General features: G+C 44.8%; 1 protein-coding gene across 1 annotated transcript; it reads left to right on the forward strand.

Annotated features, from left to right (window-relative positions):
• Window positions 1-929: 929 nt before the first annotated feature.
• Window positions 930-16,399, forward strand: CHGB (chromogranin B). The gene is made up of 5 exons (XM_056121327.1): window positions 930-1,174; window positions 4,809-4,855; window positions 5,551-5,644; window positions 12,773-14,505; window positions 16,012-16,399. The coding sequence occupies exons 1-5, from the start codon at window positions 1,132-1,134 to the stop codon at window positions 16,093-16,095; spliced, it is 2,001 nt and encodes a 666-aa protein (XP_055977302.1). The 5' UTR covers window positions 930-1,131; the 3' UTR covers window positions 16,096-16,399.
• Window positions 16,400-20,049: the final 3,650 nt, after the last annotated feature.

Genomic DNA, 20,049 nt, shown 5'->3' on the forward strand with positions numbered 1-20,049 from the left:
ATTACTCCTGTTTCTCCACTCAGGAATTACTCCTGGCTATACTCAGGGGACCATATGGGATGCTGGGAGCCAAACCCCGGGTCAATCTCTTGCAAGGCAAACACCCTACCTGCTGTGCTATCACTCTAACCTCTCATTTTTTTTAAGTGAGTGCGACTATCAAAATCAATGTCTATAAGAAAGGGAGTTGTTTAAATTCTGGTTAACAGCTGTTAATACAATACAGCGCCACCACTCAAAAGAAGATGTATCTGGATTTACTCCAAAATAAATTAAGCCTAAACAAAATTAAGACAGTGTGATTGTCATGTTGACTCTACAGAAAAGGACTTGAGTTTGGAAGAGAGACATTTATGATAAATATTTTGTGTCATTTGCTTAAAATGTATCAGATGCTTATGCTCTGCCTGCATCGAGTCATAGGTAGGATTTAGATAGATAGAGAGGATTCTGTAAGTATAGGTCAAAACTTTGGAGGAACAGCAGGTTGTACATTATTCAGTTGCACCCTTTGTTTTTAAAACCATCACCCCTATTTCCAACTCCACCCCCCGCTTCTTATTCCTCTTCAGTTAGCCGGTGTCTCTGGCTCCATTAGGCACTGAGGACTCAAGGCAGATGTAGCCGTCGAAACGTTCTCAATAGGACCAATAGTAGACCGTGCACAGCCTCAGACAGCTCAGACCTCGGCCTGCGGGTGGCGAGCAAGGCAAGAAGTGAGGAGCAATCTCCGATGAGCTGGGTGGGTCCCGCACCCAGCCCCCCGCCTCCGCCCGATTTCAGGTCTCCCCACTACTTCCCCTCATTCCTTCTCGTGCTCACCCAACCCAGCTCCAGACCTGCCGCCCGGGGCGACTGCACTGGCATAAATACCTCCCCCCTGGGGCCACCCCGTGACGTCAGAGCTGAGTGAGGGGGCGACTCCTCCCGGGCGCCCGCCCCTCCCGGCCCCGCAGCCCCCACCGGCGCTTTATAAGAGCGGGGCCTGCGCCGGGCGCACCGCAGCGCCGCTGGGATCCGGCCCCGCGGCCCCGCTCCGGGAGCAACTTCTCCTCGCCTTGCTTCCACCTCCTGCTGCAGCGGCGGCGCTTCTCCAGCCCCGTCTCGGTGCAGATCCTGGAGAGCCGGACCATGCATCCCGCGGTGCTTCTCGGTCTCCTGGGAGCCGCGGCCGGTGAGTGGGAGCCGCGGGCCGTTCAGCACCGCGGACAGCGCCGTCCTCTGGTCCTCCCCACGCGCCCCCCCCCCCCCCCCGCCTCGCTTCTGGGCCCCGGGGGATGTAGGCAGAGAGGTGGGGTGCGTGGAAGGTCTCTCCGTCTCCGGCTGTAGATCTTCTCTTCTCTGGCTCAGTTCTCAGCCACACTGTTCGACTTGGAAAAAGCGAGAGGACTTCCTTACCTAAGAGTCAGTCTTTCCCCAGCTTGAGTTTTCCTGTAAATAGGAAGAGAAACGTGTCCGCGTTTGTGCTTTCATGTGCTCACTTCTGAATTGTCACGCTCTCTCTCTCCCGACAAGGGGACGCTCTGGTTGTAGGATTCTGTATCTGTGAATGTGTGCTTGGCTTTTCAGAGATGATGGCAGAGGGACAGTGGAACGTGGATTATGATATTAGTTGGCAAATTAACTCCTCTCATTCGTAACTATTTTTTATTAAATATGATAAGATAGAACTTCTGCATGTATATGATATCTTTTTTCTTAATATGGTCGTGTGTATGTGTACGGGCTCATATCTATTAAGGTACAGAGTTAATGTGATGGTTCCATTTTGAGAAATAGGTAATTTCACACTCAGTCTAAAATCATGAATGAAAACCTCAGTAGATATTTAGACTGTTGTACTCTAGAAAAATAATCAGAATAGAAAATAGCTAGAAAAGTATACATGGTAGTAGTGAAAAATCATTTTAGGTAATTAGGTAATCTGAAGTTTAAAATAATAAATATTTGGCAGTGTCTCTTTTTTGTGTGGAAGATTGTGGGGTTAATCTTTCAAACCACGATGAATCACCAAAAAAAAATTCTATGCTTGGGGAAAAAAACTGTGTGTGTGTGTGTGTGTTTGAGCATGGTTGTGTGGTTGTGTTTGGGGTGTATGGGTGTGTATCTGTGTGTGTTGAAATAATGTTTCTACGAGCTTTGAAACTATTGAAAGATAATTTTGGCATCACCAGATTATGTCAGAGATCTTTCTTAGTTATTTTAATGACCTTGTAGAATATTGTTCTCCTCTGAACCTGGATTTCCTAATTAGAATTGAGGTCTTGTCACCCATCAACATGAAGCTTTCATTGCCCACCATTACTGGATTCAAAATGTAAAGAAACAAAATGAAAGCCAGTGATAATTTTATTGTAAGCTACCTACAATCAGAATTTTTAAAAAATTCTTGTCACTCTTATAAATTTCCTATAAATGTTCTCAATTTAGTTAAAGAAAACCAAATAACTATTCAGAGTATTTTCTAGTCAAAGACCTTTCAGGAAGAAATTGCATCAAATACTAAAGTTATGCTGTACAGTGTCCCATAGGTCACAAAAACAATGTCACTTGTGATACTTATTTAGCTGCACTCTAAAATATTTGTAGATCTCTTATGTAAGAGAAGTTTGATTAGGGCTCACATTTTAATAGCAGCTAAACATCATCACTATCAAGTTTCAGAATATTTGCATCACCCCGAAAAATACTGCACCTATTCCCCATAGTCTTTCCTCATTCCTGTCTCCTCCTGGCAAAGTCTGGAAATGAGAAGTGGAACCTTCCAAGCAGAGTTTGTAATTTAGCATAATTGCCAGGTCAGGAAGGAAATTCAGAAAACCTTGTTTCATTTCCTACCCTCTGGGATTTTCCTGGGAGAGATCCACCTCTTCTACAGCAGCCAGTATGGACTCTTAAAATGGAGTAATTACATGATGTCTTTATTATATTGAACAGGATGGTTATGCTTTCTGAAGAACTTACTAAACTTATTTTGTAGCTAGTTGAAATTTGGAGTCAAGCCTTTAATATTCTTTTGAAGCACTAATGGTTCAGAAGTCTTTCTCAGATTTATCGTGATTTGAAAATGTTTCTACCATTAGTATTTAGCTTTTAACAAAATACTGAACTTGTTTTCTGTTCCCAGAATCTTTACTCAAACATAAGTTGTGGGTGGGGGGGGGGGGGTCAGAGAGATGATACAGCAGGTGAGGCTCTTCCTTTACATGTAACCTTGCCCCTAGTTTGATCCCCATCAACATATAAGGTTCTCTGATTCCTACCAGGGATGCCCCCAGAGTTTAGTAGAGTAAGCTTTGAGTACAGGCCAAATGTGGCCCAACCTCTTCACCAAAATCAGTTAAACTGCTTCAGGGAAACCAACATGCCTTGGCTGTCACAGGTTCATGTTGAAAGAAATATAATGACACTTAAATGTCTCTCTAAGATGATTAATGTACTTTCACAAAGAAACCCTAGTTCCTTTCCATTAAAAAAAATGTGTCTGAAGAGCTGCAGTCAGAGAATTAGGACAGATTTGAAATAGCAACATGAGTTACAAATTACTTAAAAGAAAAAAAAATTCTCTCCCCTCAAATCTGATCATTCAATACTTTAGCTACATCAGTCATTTATAAATTTTTATATTTCTATTTGTGAAAATTTGTATTTGTGAAAAATAGATAAAAATAAGAAATTTCATTACTAGAGAAGGCTTAGCAGAGCTTCATTTTTAAAAGGAAACTTCTTGGGGTTTTTTTTTAGAGGAATAATTCAATGATTTCTTACCAGAGGAAGAGCATATCCTGAAATAGAAATGTTTCCAAGTAACAGTCATTTGGGAGATGAAATAAAGGCCTAGCATTTTGGACCCTAGTTGCCAGTGCCGAGCCATTCAGATCTCGCCTGAATTGCAGGTTCAGGCAAGGACATGGGCTTTTCATATCTTGCTAATGACTTCTCAAATATTTTACAAATGATTTTTAATGTACTGAGGGACTTCGGGTCTCTAGAAACAATTCAAGTAGGTTTTGCTCTGAAAAGGAAATTGTAATGGGGTGAGTAAATAAAAGAGATGCTTTATTTCTAGGCTGATCTGTACTATGTAATGACTGAACAGGGGTTAGTTGAAGAGACTTGAAAAGCAAACATTGTGGGAGGAAAGGTCGGGTCTCTGATGAGAGAAATAAATGGCCCTTGAATAGTTTCTATGTGTAGGTCTGAGATTTTGCTCTGGCCCCAGGGAGTTCTAATCTTATCTCAGGGACCTAGAATCTTCAGAGCTAAACTCCTCCAGCCATAACAGCTGTTTTTCCTCTTGAGACATCCAAGGAAATTGTGGAGATGACCTTATAGGCCAACACTTTGAGTTTTTATGATGGAAAAGCCTTAGGATGAAGTGAAAGTGAAAGATAGCAGAATCATATTACTGCTGCGGCGGGTTTTGTTTTGCCTTACTGAGATTCACACATGCAAGGAAGTGCTCTACCCTGAATTACATCTTCCCATCTCAAAACCATTTTGAAAAGAAAAAGAAAATGACACTGGAAAATTGAAATAACCTGAAATGGTTCCTAAAAAGTAAAAGGCACTTCAATTTCTAGTTTAAAATAAGTAGAATTTTATGAAATTTAATTGAAATAAATTTTAAATTTTTCTTTCCAGAACCAGAATAATAGTCCAGTGGGTAGGGTACTTGCTTGTACTCTGCTTTGACTTAGCACTGTTCTAGACATAATATACAGGAGACGGTGAGGATATGTTGTACATTGGAGGTTTAAAAAGCTTCCCCAAATCAACTCATTTCTCTTTCTTTTTCTCCTTTCAAGTCGTTGGTTCTATGCCAGTGGATAATGGGAACCACAATGAAGAAATGGTAAGTTGAATTGAAAGTCTAGGGCTTAGATATATCTCGATCCTCCCACTCCTTATCACACTAAATCCAACAAAGACAAAGACAAATAGCAATTTTTAAAACCCACCACACAGTCTTACAGGACCAGGTTTTCACAGTTTTTCATCCCAAGAAAATGAGTGCAATAGATGTTCATCCTGCTTTGATCTTTTACCTTTTTGCTGGATATTTTGGTGGCCCTTGAAGAGAGTTGTGTCATTTTATATATTTATTTGTATGCTTTTTGGGTCACACCCAGCAATGCCCAGGGGTTATCTCTTGCTCTACACTCAGGAATTACTCCTGGCGTTGCTTGGGGGACCATATGGGATGCCGAGGATTGAACCTTGGTCGGCTATGTACAAGGCAAGTCCTCTATCCGCTATACTATCACCCTGGCCCCCGTTGTGTCATTTTAGCATTTTTCTTCTCACTTATTCAGAAATGGGTATTTTCTTCCTGAGATAAACTTGATCCACTGTTTTCTTGCACTTATTCATGAAGGGATTTGGCAGATTTCAACAGTCTTTGTAGAAATAAAACTATGATTCTGCCCCTAAGGTACCTCCACCAGCAAGGGACATAGCCACACCTCTGTCCACAGTAGCTCAGGGTTGGGTACTCTGTCATCCCACTGACACTAGCTTTTGTCAACCTGCTTTTGGGTTTACCCCCAGGTGACTCGCTGCATCATCGAAGTCCTCTCAAATGCCCTATCTAAGTCCAACGCGCCTCCCATCACCCCTGAGTGCCGACAAATCCTGAAGAAGAGTAAGTATCCCTCACTGTAGGAGATCTTTATCCCCCTGATTCTTGCTCTGCTTCCATCCACTTATCCTCCAAACAAACTTGTGGCACGGTGCAGAAGGAAGAGTTCTGACTGACCTAGAAGTTGAGGAGGTACGGAGGGGGGCGGATACGAGATCTGACTTCTGGTCTCTGCTCCACCACTTAACTGCTGTGCGGCCATGGGGATGACTCCTTGTCTCTCTAGACTTGCTTCCTCAAGGTAAATTGGGAGAGTTGAAGCCAATAATAACAATCTTAGAGATGTCTATCAGTTCTTAAATTCCTTGGTTTCAGAATTCGGATTTATAGACTGAGTGGCATTTGGGTAGAAGAAATAAGGAGACTTGTTTGTAATCAGGGCATTGGAGGTTGTGCTGTGGGAGTACTGGAATAGGAGGGCATAGAATGGGGTTTTAACATTGGTTAGGCCAGGGCTAGAGCAATAATAGCGTGATCAGGGTACTTACTTTGTATGCGACCAACCCAGGTTCAATCCCTGGCACTTAATATGGTCCCCTGAGCACCGCCAGAGATGATCCTTGAGTGCAGAACTAGGAGTGAGCCCTGAGCACTGCTGGATGTGGCCCAACCCCCACCCCACTACCACCCCCCCCCCCCAAAAAAAAGACCATAAAATTAGTTAGGCCATTTTATACAGAGGTTATTTGAAAGACAGCTGTTATTGTATGGTCCTAGGAATTCAGGATCTGAGAACTAGAGGGATAAAGGTGGAAGCAGAGCCTCCGATGAATCAGAGCATTGATCTGCTGAGTCTAGACCAGCATGCTTTCTCTATACAAAACAACTTCTGTTCCAAATGAAAACTGAACAGCGATGAGTCACATCCATTGGGCGTTGACATTAAGGGATCAGTATTAGGTACTGGGGATATGACTCAGCGATCAAGTGTATGTGCCACGTGTGTGAGGCCCTGGGTTTAGGCCCTGGCACTGAAATCAAACCAACCCATGAAGAGATCAGTGTTGATTATTCATGAAGTCAGGCTAATTCAAATAACCCCCCACCCCAACCCCCAAAACAAACACTGTTCTTTTCAACATATTTCTTACTTTGACATTTCTGGTCAGGCTGTAACAGTAGACTTTTATTTCCCCTTCACTTTCAAATGTTTTTCATTGCAAAGTAATACTCTCCTGTTATTGGTGCACAATAATGCTCAAAAATAGAAAAGTAAAAAGAAGTATTAGTGATTGATAAAAGGGAAACCCAAGAAAACTCAATTCACCATTGGAGACTTCAAGGTAGTCCCAATATTTGGTGGGGGGTGGGGGTGGAGGGGGAACCTGGGTCTCTGTAGGTTCTTCTTCCTGAAAGTCTTTACACTTCTTGCTGAATTCTCTCCAATTTTCTCTTCAAAATTTCAAAGAAGTTTGGTTCATCATATTAGGTGGGAGTTTAAGAAAAACCTGTCAGGTCAGCGAGATAGTATAATGGGTAAGGCATTTGCCTTGCATGCAGCTGACCTGAGTTCTATCCCTGGCACCCAATATGGTCCCAAGCACTGCCAGAAGTGATACCTGGGTGTAGAGCCAGGAGTCATCCCTGAGTACCACCAGGTGTGATCCCCCCCCACACACACATACACATACAAATAAGAAAGTCAATGATAAGAGAGAATGTAGTAGGTAGAATGCTTGCCTTGCACGCAGCTGATGCGGGTTCGATTCCTGGCACCCCATATGGTCCCCCAAGCACCACCAGGAGTAATCACTGAGCACAGAGCCAGAAGTAATCCCTGAGAACTGCCGGGTGTACCCCCACCCCAAATGTCAAGAATAAGTCTCATCTTGTCTCACCCCTGATCAAATTCTTTATCCTTAGGCCATGGCTATCGCCTGACTGTCTCCTGCAATTTCTCTACTTTGTCTCTTGAGAGAGCCCCAGGGAAACCTGTGAAAATCTAGCAAACCAAATCTATCAGATCCAGAAGAGTCAGTATGGCATCAAGGAGCTTTTCTGGGGTTGCAGACTCCAGTAAGGACCAGACCAGCACCAAAATGGAGTGTTGCAGGACAGGAGAAGGCTCATTGTCCTGCATCAGTTATAAGGGTACATGTGTCTTTTTAGAAAGGAGTACATATTTCTCAGCTCTTACCTAAGGGTGAAGAAATGTAGACATTGTTACTTGATCTTGGAATTTTTTTTTGACAGAAGTTCACATTTGAATTTTTAAGGGTCAGAGACATAGTATAGGAGGTAGTGTTCATGCTTCAGCTGTACCCTACTCAGTTAGGGTTGCAGCACCACAATGGTCCCTGGAGCACCACCAGTGGTCACTCTTGAACCAGGAATAGCCCCTGAGCAAGCACCTCTGGGTATGACCCAAACACTTCTCCTCTCCCATCTTTGAATTATTTGTGGGGGGTGTTGAGGGGTCACACTTGGCAATGTTCAGGGGTTACTCTTGGTTCTGTACTCAGGTATTACTTCTGGTGCTGCTCAGAAGACTGACTATGGGATGCCGAGAATTGAACCAAGGTCAGCAGCATCTAAAGCAGAAACCCTACACACTACTATTGCTCCAGCCCCTCACCTTTGAATTTTTAAGCAATATATTTTAGTATAGAAATATTATTCTCTCTGAATTAAAATTTCCTCCTTCCTACTTTTAGAAATATCTTAACTCCTAAAAAATATTTAGGCCAAAGAGAACTCACCTGATTCCTACCAGCTTGTGACTCTGCCCTATTCTAGTTTTCTCTCTCCTGCCTATTTTCAGCTGATCAGAAGATGGATGGAGCTTTCAGCCAACCTGAAAGATGGATGGACTTTCCCCACACTCTCCCTCCTTCCTTTCTACCCCATCTCCAACCTCTGCTCCCACTTTCCCCAGCACAAAGAGAGAGAAAGAGAGCTTGAGTAGAGGGGTATCACTGTTTGATGGCTGCTCCTTTGGGGGCACACAGCTAGTTTCTTCCCAAATACAAAAATCTCTTTGACAGAATTGGCTAGATGATCTTTGCAATGTGACAGTTAGAAGAAGTATTTCCCTTCTTGTTTTATTTGAAAGTACGAGTAAGCATCACACTTGCTTTTCCGGAGTGAGTGACAGTGATGGGGCTGCTGATCACAGCTGCCTTGTGATCTCACCTAAAGTTTAGCTAATTTTAGAGGGAAGTGTTAAGCTTCAGGCACAAGCTGCTATAGGCAGCACACACTTAACAGGGAAAAATAAAAATACTTCTGTTCCCAAATAGCAAGAAACTTAAAAAGGGGCCACCTAGCCCGATCCCCATAGCTGATCTGTCTGATCTGCAGCCGTGTTTTTGCTGATTCTCAGAATGATGTCATTCTCTGCGCAGAGCTCTCTGCTTACCTCTGTTCTCCTGGCCAGCTTCACCTAATTTGGCTTTCTTTCCCCCCAGCCCCCATTTTTCTTTCCCTGCTTTCTTCCCTCCCTCCCTCTCTCTTTTCCTTCATTCGTTCATTTGTTCATTCCTTCCTTCCCTCCCTCCTTCCCTTCCCTTCCGCCCTCCCTCCCTCCCTCCTTCCCCTCCCTCCCTCCTTCCCTCCCTCCCTCCCTCCTTCCTTCCTTCCTTCCTTCCTTCCTTCCTTCCTTCCTTCCTTCCTTCCTTCCTTCCTTCCTTAGCCACCATGGTTTACTGTTCTTGATAGGGTTTCACACAGACCTCATTCCAACCTCACATCCTCCACCCAAATCTTTTTCCCTTCACCATTGTCTCAGGGTCTCCCTCTTCCCTGATTCTAACTCCCACCCTTGATAAGCTCATTTCTGTAGACTAGTTCTCAGATTTTGTTAACTTTTAGCTTTTTGCTATTCCTTTACTATGTTTCTTGATATCCCACACATGATCGCACTCATTCTGTATCTGTTCCTCTCCTTCTGGCTGACTTCACTCAGGATGATACTCTCCCATTTCATCTGTGTAGGGGCAAATTGCATGATATCATCTTTTCTTATAGCTAAATAGTATTATGGTGTGTATATCTATCATGGTGTCTTTTTCCAGTCAGTTGCTCTTGAACATTTGGGTTGTTTACAGATTTTGTCTATTGTTAATAGTGCCACAGTGAACGTAGGAGTACAAATGTCAACAATATGGACAATTCTCAAAAAACTAAGAATTGAACTCCCATATTATCCAGCAGTTTTACTTCTTGGCATCTAACCCCAAGGGCCCAATATTATCTTTGAAAAGACAAAGGCATTGGTGTGAGGCAAGCTCCCAGAGGCCTGGGTGGGTAAGATCAATTGTCTAACAAAATCTGACAATGTGGTCATACCTGACTGAGAGTTAAACTGAGAGGTAAAAAACCACCCATTATTTCTGAGATATTTTTACAAAGCAGATCAATTGTTTTCCATTTTGCAAATGTCACTTCAAAATAACCTCATCATCTAATGTTTTAATGCAGCTTTACTTTTGATGGAAAACACAGACATGAGGCAGGAAAATAACACAGCAGTTAGGACACATGCCTAGCATGCACCTGAGCTCAGTTTATCCCTGGCATCACGTGACTTGCAAGTGCATGGTGTGTCCCTGGAGACCCCCAGCACTGGTGGAGTGGTTGGGATAATTGCTAGTGCCTCAAAGTCTGAGCAGCACTGCATCCTCGGGTCCTTACATTGAACCGCCAGTCAGGTTGAACGAGAGTCCCTCGTGGAGGCTTCTGAGCACCTTTTGGAAAGCCCATTCCAACTCTGGCAAAAGAGAGTCAGATTTCTTTTTTTTTTTTTAAAGAGAGGCCTTATTTATTTATTTATTTATTTTGCTTTTTGGGTCACACCCAGCGATGCTCAGGCGTTACTACTGGCTCTGCACTCAGGAATTACTCCGGGCAGTGCTTGGGGGACCATACAGGATGCCAGGGATTGAACCTGGGTCGGCCGTGTGCACGTGTGCAAGGCAAATACCCTGTCCACTATACTATCACCCCGGTCCCAAGATTCACATTTTAAGAAGTACTTCTCAGTGCCATTCCCCATTCTATAGAAGCATAACGTGCACCTCCGCCAAAAAACTTCACATTGGTGGTAGCCATATTCAAAAAGCTAAAAAAAGGCAAGAGAAATTGAAGAGTACATGTTGACTCAGTACCCTCTATTCAGTTTTAATTTTTCATATATTTGAGATGTTGATAACAAATGTTTTATACATCTGAAACAGATGTTTTATACATCTGAAACATTTAACAGTGTTATCAGTATGAAAACTTGATATGTTTTATGTTTTACATGCTTTCTTTTTTGGCTTTTTTGGATCACACTGGAATTACTCCTGGCGGTCTTCAGGGGACCATATGGGATGCTGGGGATTGAACCCCATGTTGGCCAACTCTGCAAGGCAAATGCCCTACTCACTGTACTATTGCTCCGGCCCCATTCTTTCCTTTTGGGACAACGTCTTGAAAATCTGGTGTCTATCTGTCAATCTGTCAATCTTTCACTTCTAGTACATCTCCTTTGGGAACAGACACATTTCTAGGGCTCCAGTAACCATAAATAACTAGGACTCACACAATGGACAGCTCAGATGAGGAACTGGAGCTGTGAATGTCAGGATTTCTATCCGAACTTGGTGACTAAGCAGAAATCCAGACCCTCCCAGTTAACAGATGGTTAACTGAATCTCTCCTTTCATGGGATGCCCTTGAATCAAGGAGGATTTAGAGAGAGTTACTGACACCTGGAGACTGGGAGAGAACAGCATTCAGTTCAAGTCCATTATGCCACCTACCGTTGAGATACAAAGGTAATGGAGACACAGAAGTGCCTTCTCGCCCTCAGAACATGCTGGGACTTGAGTGAAGGAAGAAATGGCCCTTTTCACAACTGTGTCATTTCTCAGGGAAGATATATTCACCTCATATTCTCATTGGCAGTTACTGAGATACATTGGCAGTACACTGTTTATGTAATAAAAGTCTGTTAATCTACTGGTTAAAAATTTGAACATACCCTTGGGTCCTGAGAGTTTAGCTCTTTTAACTTTATTGATTAGATTCTATTATGAGCTGTTTAAACAATGCTAACTTTTTGGGGGGAGAGGCCACACCTAGTGATACTCAGGGTTGCTCCTGGCTCTGCACTCAAGAATTATTCCTGACAGGGGCTCAGGGGACTATATGGGATGCCAGGGATTGAACCTGGGTCAGCTGTGCACAAGGCAAAAGTCCTGCCTGTTATACTATTGCTCTGTCTCCAATAATGTTAACTTTTTATACTTTTACTTAGAGCAGAATTGTAAAGAATGCCCCCAAATTAAAGCTCATGAAGACACATCTTTGTCTGCAAAAAGAGGAGAATAAACTAGACAAATTCTAAAGTTCCTCTTGGAAGAACTACTATTTCTACTTCTGTGTATTTGTTTTCACTTTGAACATTGATAGTGCCAGTAAAAGTTGTTGGCTGAGTGTTTTGAAAAAAAAAATCTGCAGTGAGATTACTTTTACCTTTAACCATGTCCAACAAGATTCTATATCATTTTTCTAAAAAAGCACAGTATGCGATCATTGTATGACTGAAACGCAAACACGGAAGTTTGTAAGTCTGTAACCATGATGATTCACTAATAAAAAACTAAAAAACAAAAACAAATTTAAAATAAAAAAAGCAGAGTATATTATCTATTAACATAAAACATTATCTGGGGAGAGCAATGATAGAGCAGGTAGGGCACTTGCCTTGCATGTCCCCAGCATCTCACATGATCCTTCAAGCCCCGCTTGGAGTGATCCCAGAGCGCAGAGCCAGAAGTAAGGCCAGAGCACTGCTGGGTATAGTCTGAAAACAAAAACAGCAGCACAACAAAAATTTAACTATTTTGTTTTTGGTTTTTTTTTTTTTTTTTTTTTTTTTTTTTTTGCTTTTGAGTTTGGAGTCACACCACCTTGCTCAGAAATTATTCCTGGCTCTGTGTTCAGGGGTCACTCCTGGCAGTGCTTGGGATCCAGCTGGGGTCTGTATGCAAGGCAAATACTTTAACCCCTATACACTCTCTCGCTAGCCCCCTATTCCAGTGATTTATTTTTTTAGCATCCTTAGAATTTATAGTTATTATGAAGTCCTGTGCTTATTGAACCATGAACAGTTCTAAAATTATACTCTTTAATTTTGTGTTATAGGTGGAAAAGAGGTCAAAGATGAAGAGAAAATTGGAAATGAAAACACAAGGTTTGAAGTCCGTCTGTTAAGAGATCACGTTGACGCCACGGAAGCCCAAGGACCCCCAGGCAAGGAGGAAGCAGAACCTCCCCAGAAAGAGGACCCGCAAGACCCAGCAATGGTCACTGAAAGAGAGGAGGGTGGGCACAGCCACGAGGGAGCAGGGACACCCCATGAGAGCCTCCACCCTGATGTCAACAGTCCTGTCTCCAAAGAAGCAGTGGCGTATCATTCTGAGCCGAGCTCAGGAGAGGACCGGGCCAAGGAGCCAGAGAAACGTCCCAAAGGGAAGCTGGGGGAGGATGCCAGCCAAGAAGCACTAGGGGAGACACAGGACATTTTTCTCCACCCGAGAAACCAGGCCTCCTCGAAGGGCAAAGAGGATGCTGCCTCCCCTTACGGCGGTACCCACTCTAGTGAACGCTCTGAGGAGAAGACACACAGTCGGGAGAGAAGCAGCCAGGAGAGCAAGGAAGATGCAGGGAGCTTCGAGAAATACCCCCACGCACCCAAAAGCCAGGCTGGGAGACAGCAGGAATCTGAGGAGAGTGAGGAAGAAGCCAGCCCCGATGTGGACAAACGACGCTTGAGGCACCACCACGGCCGGACCAGGCCTGACAGGCCCTCCCAAGAGGGGAGCCCCGCGGCCAAGGAGAGGGACCGTCCCCGTGAGGCCCTTGAGGAGTCAAATGGGGGCTGGGCTGATGTCGGGGACAGGCAGGACCGCAACCCTAGCCACTACAGGGATTTCCAAGAAGAGCCAGAGTATCGGGGGCGAGTGGGAAGTTCCCCAGTTGTCTGGGCTCCGGAGGACGTGGAGGCGGCACACCATCGGGGCAGAGGAAGTGAGGAGTACAGGGCGGTAGGCCCGTCTAGTCAGGAGGAGGAGGAGGAAGAGGAGGAAGAGGAGCAGAGGAACCACCCCGGCCTCGAGCTTGACAACATGGCACGGGGCTATGGTGAAGAAAGCAAGGAAGAGAGGGGCTGGGAGTGGGGGACCCACCCCAGAGCTAAGGGAGGCCCGTCAGGGGCCAGCAACAAAGAAGACAAGAGGTTTTTGAGTGGAGGCTACCGCCAGCTTGGAGAAACTCAACTGGACAAGGCCAGGAGGTATCCACAAGGCGAGTGGGATGAGCAGAATAGAAACGACCTCAGGGACGGGGAGGGGAGAGGCGAGGAAGGAGGCTGGGGGCGGTGGCAGCAGCCCGAGTATCCACGGGAGAGTGAGAAGAGGGAGGAAGCCCGGCTGTCGGGCCAGAGATCCACGCCCCGCTACACCTCTGAGGACAGGAAGAGGCTCGGGGAGCTACTCAGCTCCTACTTTGGCCCTTCCCAGTGGAAGAACAGCCATTTTGAGAGGAAAGATGACGTGGATGCTGGTTTCCCGGAGGGCGAAGAGGACAGGCTGGCCGTGAGCGAGAAGAGTTTCTTCCCAGAATACAACTATGACTGGTGGGAGAAAAAGCCTTTCGAGGACGACGTGAACTGGGGCTACGAGAAGAGGAACTTCGCCCCACGACTGGACCTGAAGAGACAGTATGACAGAGTGGCCGAACTGGACCAGCTCCTCCACTACAGGAAGAAAGCCGCCGAGTTCCCAGACTTCTATGACTCCGAGGAGCCGATGAGTCTGCGCCCAGCAGCAGAAAGCGAAGGGGACAGGGCTGGCCCTGGTGTTCTGACAGAAGAGGAGGTATGGGTGTGAGCCTCTGGACTGGAGTTAGGTCACAAGGGTTCTTGCTGGGGTCCAGGCCATAGCTCAGATGGTTGGAGTGCATGCTTTGCAAGAGGGAATCTTCAGTCCCTGACACTATATTGTCCCTAATACCCCATGATCCCCTGACACCATTGGGTGTTGCCCCTGAGCACCCTGCCAGGAGCAGCCCTGAGCACCACTGGATGTAGCCCCCTCCAGAAGTGGGAGGAGTTGGTTAATATTAATAGGTTCTGAGCCATAGACATAAGACAGCAGATTAAGACACTTGCCTCACATGCAGCTGACCCAGCTTCAGTCCCCAACACCACAGACAGGCCTCTCCACACTGCCAGGAATAATTCCTGAGCACAGAGCCAGGAGTAATCCCAGAGCACATTCAGGTGTCGTCAAAGTCCGTCAAATTAATACAGTCAAGATTGTCTGATATTGAGAGAAATGGATAAGAATCAATCACCAAGAGAGTGCATTCCTCAATCACTGAGCAGAAACAGTCTCTGCATCTGATATCCACCTAGGGTTCCCACACCCTCCTTTTGCCATGCGACCTGGGCCTCATGTTAGTATCATCCAGAGACTGTTAGAAATTCCTGATTTCTAACAGGTCTGATAGTCATCCCCAGCAGCTCTGTCTGCTAGGTACTAGGGGTAGCCTGGGCCTTCGCTCTGAGTTGCTATCAGTGATCCCTAATGGATTCCAGTCACCTGTTTGCTCTCCTGGGCCATTTAATTATTTACTGCTACTGCCCAAGGTAGGAAGAAGTCAGATGACCACTGTCACTGTCACTTTCCTCCCATTGTTCATCGATTTGCTCGAGGGGGCCCAGTAACATTGTAAGACTTGTTACTGTATTTGGCATATTTAATACGTCATGGGTAGCTAGCCAGGCTTTGCTGTGCAGGCGAGATACTCTCAGTAGCTTACCAGGCTCTCCGAGAGGGGTGGAGGAATCGAACTCAGGTCAGCTGTGTCGCCCGCGTGCAAGGCATTTGCCCTACTCGCTGTGCTATCGCTCCATAAATTGCTTTGTCCATCTTTATCATCTGCTGGTCCACAACAGGTAGAGCAGGTATACATCTGGGACAGATAAAGCTATCAGAGCTCTACTTGCTTAAACAGTGTTCCCGCCCCCCCCCCCCACCACCAAATTGATTGTGTAGGTTGGTACTCTTTCAACTTGGATACGCATCAGAACCAGAAGAGATTCCTAGTCCTTGGTATACTTCAGAATGAGTAGGGCCTGGGTGAACTCTAAGAATCTTGGGTTTCCATATGTAGCTTTGACTTAGACTTCTGACAAGTTTCCTGGTAGTGCCCATGTTGTTAGTCAGAGGGCTGTACCTTGAGAACCAGTTATATAAGTTGTCTCATATAGATGCTAACATATCAAACCCCCCCCCCACCTTTGGTGGTCTTACACCTTTAACCTACAACTAAATTAATTGATGTGGGACTTCATGCCTCTATTTTTCTTCCTTTTCTAGGAAAAGGAACTTGAAAACTTGGCTGCAATGGATTTGGAACTTCAGAAAATAGCCAGGAAATTCAGTGCTAATCGAGGGGGCTGATGGTCATTGGAGCAAGCGGCCATTGTCGGAAGCAGCCCTTACATCATCTATTTTCCACCATTTCACTGAGAGACACCATTTAGTTATCTGAAGGGAGAAAGTAGAATTTACTATTTATTGAATGTTTGACATAATTGGAAATGTATTTTTTGTAGTATGCAATTGAAAATGAGTAGCATGACTTATAGCATATTCTTTCTTGCAAAATAGACTATTAACACGCTTGTGACCATGACTATGCTACTATCCTTGAAAAAATATCTTTGTCTCAGTTTGAAATAATAAAAGGTTCATCTGAGGCCATCATCTTCATGTTCTTACTTTTTTGGGGGGTATATAGGGTGGGCATTAAGAGGTATGAGCATGGTATGGAAATCTATTCTTTTGTTCTTATTGTTGGTTTTCAGGCCACACAGCTGTGATCAGTGTTTGTTCCTAGCTCAGTGCTCAGGGATCACTCATGGCAGTGCTTTGGGGACCATATGGGGTCCCCAGGGTGGAAGCAGAGTCTGCTGCCTTCAAGGCAAGTGTCTTATCCACTGTGACCTGTTTCCCTGGCCCTGAAATCTTATCCTTAATGTAAATCCTAAAAGATAATGCAGGATATGTTAGTCTTTGGTTACAGAATAGAAAAAAGTGGGGTCATATCTCTGAAATTAAAGAATGTGCAGGGTATAAAGGGAAAGAACAGGACTAGACAATCTGTTGTCCCAGACTGTCTGGAGAAAGATTGTATAGGTTTGAATAATCTGTTTCTAAAAATGATCATAGGCATCACTTTTGAAGTCATATTAACTGGAATGCTCTAGAAATAGCCAGGGTCATTCTTCAAGGCTCAGGAGAAAGACTGGCTCAAGGGAAGACCTCCAGTTTGGGAATCACAACCTCTGAGCTGGTCCCTTGGCAGATTCCTGACCTCTTAGGGATTGTCTGCTTTCTTTCTTTCTTTCTTTCTTTCTTTCTTTCTTTCTTTCTTTCTTTCTTTCTTTCTCTCTCTCTCTCTCTTTTTTTTTTTTGCTTTTTGGGTCACACCTGGCGATGCACAGGGGTTACTCCTGGCTTTGCACTCAGGAATTATTCCTAGCGGTGCTCAGGGAACCTTATGGGATGCTGGGGATTGAACCCAGGTCGGCCGTGTGCAAGGCAGACACCCTAACCACTGTACTATCGCTCCAGCCCTGCCTATCTGATTTCTGTGGTAAGAAGACAGGACTCTGTTACTAAGTAGTTGTGTGACCTTGGGTAACTTATTTGCCTTCTCTGGATCTCAACTCATCAGTAAAATAAAGTTGATGGCTATGAGGACAGTCTGCATTTATGCAAAAACACTTAGAAAAGTGTCTAGCATTTAGAAATGATGAAGGATTTATCTCTGCAGCCGCTCACAGCAAGACGTTGGACAGTTTCCCCTTGTGTTTTAACAGTTTGGGTAGAGAGCTATTCTCTGGGAGATGGCAAAAACAAGTGAAGGGCTACTCTAGGACTTTTTGTTTTCCTGGTAAGGCAGAGTCTCATAACTGAGTCAAGTATTGCCTGTGTTAGGCCATGATGCAGCTCATTAGTAGAGCACTCGCCTTGCATGTGTACTTGTGTGCAACCCTGGGCTCCATCCCTGGCACTGTCATTTAAATTTTAAAAAAGGAAAAGAACTAAGAATTGCCTGTTTTAATTAAACCGGATTCTTCAAAGAACGTTCTCCCAGAGTTTCAGCTTTATCTGGGGAGCAAAGACAATCAGTTTCTGTGAGTTTGATGGGGAATCATCTTACAACCGGCTACATGCTTCTAGAAAGCTGCCTATCAGCTCCCTTCCTGGGGTTTTTAGTTCTGTTCATGGGATGGGGATGAGAGGTTGGCAGAGGCAAGTAGGAGTGGCTGGGGGAGGGGAACTCCTGCTGGACAGGAAGTTGGTATGTGACCATGATGTGGTTTCTGGGGCTGCATCATGAAGTACCACCATCAATTGAATGTCCTACAGTGCTGGCATCCAAAAGGTCTTCAGGAACACGCTTCCTCAGGGGCATGTGGAGGAAGAGCTTCTCTTGCTCTTCTTGTGGCTAACTTCTTGTGAACTAACTTCTCGTGGCTCCTTGGTGGCTCCTTAGGGGGCTACAAAACTCTGGTCTCTGCCTTCACCTTCTACTTCTGCATCTTGGTTCCTTCTATAAGGAAACCAATCTATTGGATTAAAAACCTACTTCATTCCAATATAACAATATATTGCTAATTACATCTTCAACAGACCTATTTTCCAATAAGATTATATTTGGAGGGTGCCAGAGCATATAAGGCACTTGCCTTGCACACAGCCGACCCAGGTTTGTTTCTCAGCATCCCATATGGTCCCCAGAGCCAGGACTGATCCCTGAGTGAAGAGCCAGCAGTAACCCCTGAGCATCACTGGGATTGACCCCAAAACCAAAAAATCATATTTGAGATTCTGAGAGTTTGGGTCCATATATATTTTTAGAAGGGGCAGACAAAATTCAGCTCATAACAATGTAGACCCTTATGTAAATAACCTTAAGTCACATATTCCATACTATTTTCCAGAATCCCCAGGACATGGATCCCTACCTAAGTTCCATAGAAGTGATCACTCAGCAACGCCCCTTCATAGGCTGTCTTGACGTGACTGTGAGTCAGATGCCAACTGGCATTTCCTGTTGCTCATCCACAGCTTCTTATATCAGACTTTGCTTCTGGAATCCCCAGCCTAAGAAACCATCCAAAACCTCACTTGTATTAGGGCAAGTAAATAACTGTAGTGCGACATTCCACTATCTTAATCCCTAATATTAATGCATCTTCTTTCAAACTGAATTTATCAATAGGTCTTTGCCCTTTTCACCTTGTTGTTTCGTAGGGGAAAAATCATTCATGAAATAAAGAGAATTTGAGGGAACTGAAGAAGTAGTAAAGCTGGTCTTGCACCTGGCCAACCCAGATTTGACCCTGAAACTGCACGCTCCCCCTGAGGATCCCTGAGCAGAGAGAAGAAGTAACCCTTGAGCACTCTGAGCTGCGCACTCCCAAAAGAGAGAAACTGAGGGGCTCACGATGAATAGGGGTACAGTCACTGGATAAGACAGGGGGGGAAATGACAATGTGCCAAATGCCAGCCTGGCATTTCATACATACACAGACTCGCAGCAGGCACTGCTAGTAAGAGCTACAAGCAGATGGAGCACAGCCCTGCGTGGCGTCTTGAGCTTGGAAACGGTCCACACAGCTTCTTCTGGCTTGTTGCCTTGCCCATGCCTTACGCATACGCATGTTCTTTCAGTTTAATGCGCAGACACTTGGTGGGCCAGGGTGGGGGCTGAGGAAGGGCAAGAGAAGAGTCTGTAAGCAAGAATAATCTACTTAAAGATGCAGGAGGCAAGTCAGGAGAATCCTACCTGATCTGCAGTCCCAGTCAGTGGCACCATAAGAATCTCTGCAGATGTCAATGTTTCTTCAAAGAGTCAAGGTCCAGTGAGACAGGACAGGGCTTAAGGCACTTGCCTTGCGTGCTCAGTTCTATCCCTAGCACCACATGGTCCCCAGAGCACCACCAGGAGCAACCTCTGAGCACTGCTGCCTGTGAACCCCCAATTCCCCCAAAGATAGGGAAGTAAAGGACTACATAGGCACTGTTATCCCCCTCTTTTAATCAAAATCTTAAAAATTAGGGAGTCCTGAAAAGTGTGTAATGAATCTTTTGTGACCTTTCAAGTGATATATTGAAGTTCTCACCCTCATGAATGTGACCTATTTGAAAATAATGTCTCTTCAAATGCAGTTAAGTTCTGCCAAGGTCATGAACTTAGGCCCATTCTTGCAAGACTGGTGTCCTTGTAAGAAGAGGAAACTGAGGGCCGAGGATGTGGCTCAGTGGTAGAGCACTTGCTTTGCAGTGGGGAGCCCGGGTTTCAGTGCCAGTACTGCAAAAATTTTGTGTTCATTTTTTTAA

Source organism: Sorex fumeus, unplaced genomic scaffold (assembly GCF_029834395.1).
Source record: "Sorex fumeus unplaced genomic scaffold, SorFum_2.1 ptg000044l, whole genome shotgun sequence".
Taxonomy (NCBI): domain Eukaryota; kingdom Metazoa; phylum Chordata; class Mammalia; order Eulipotyphla; family Soricidae; genus Sorex; species Sorex fumeus.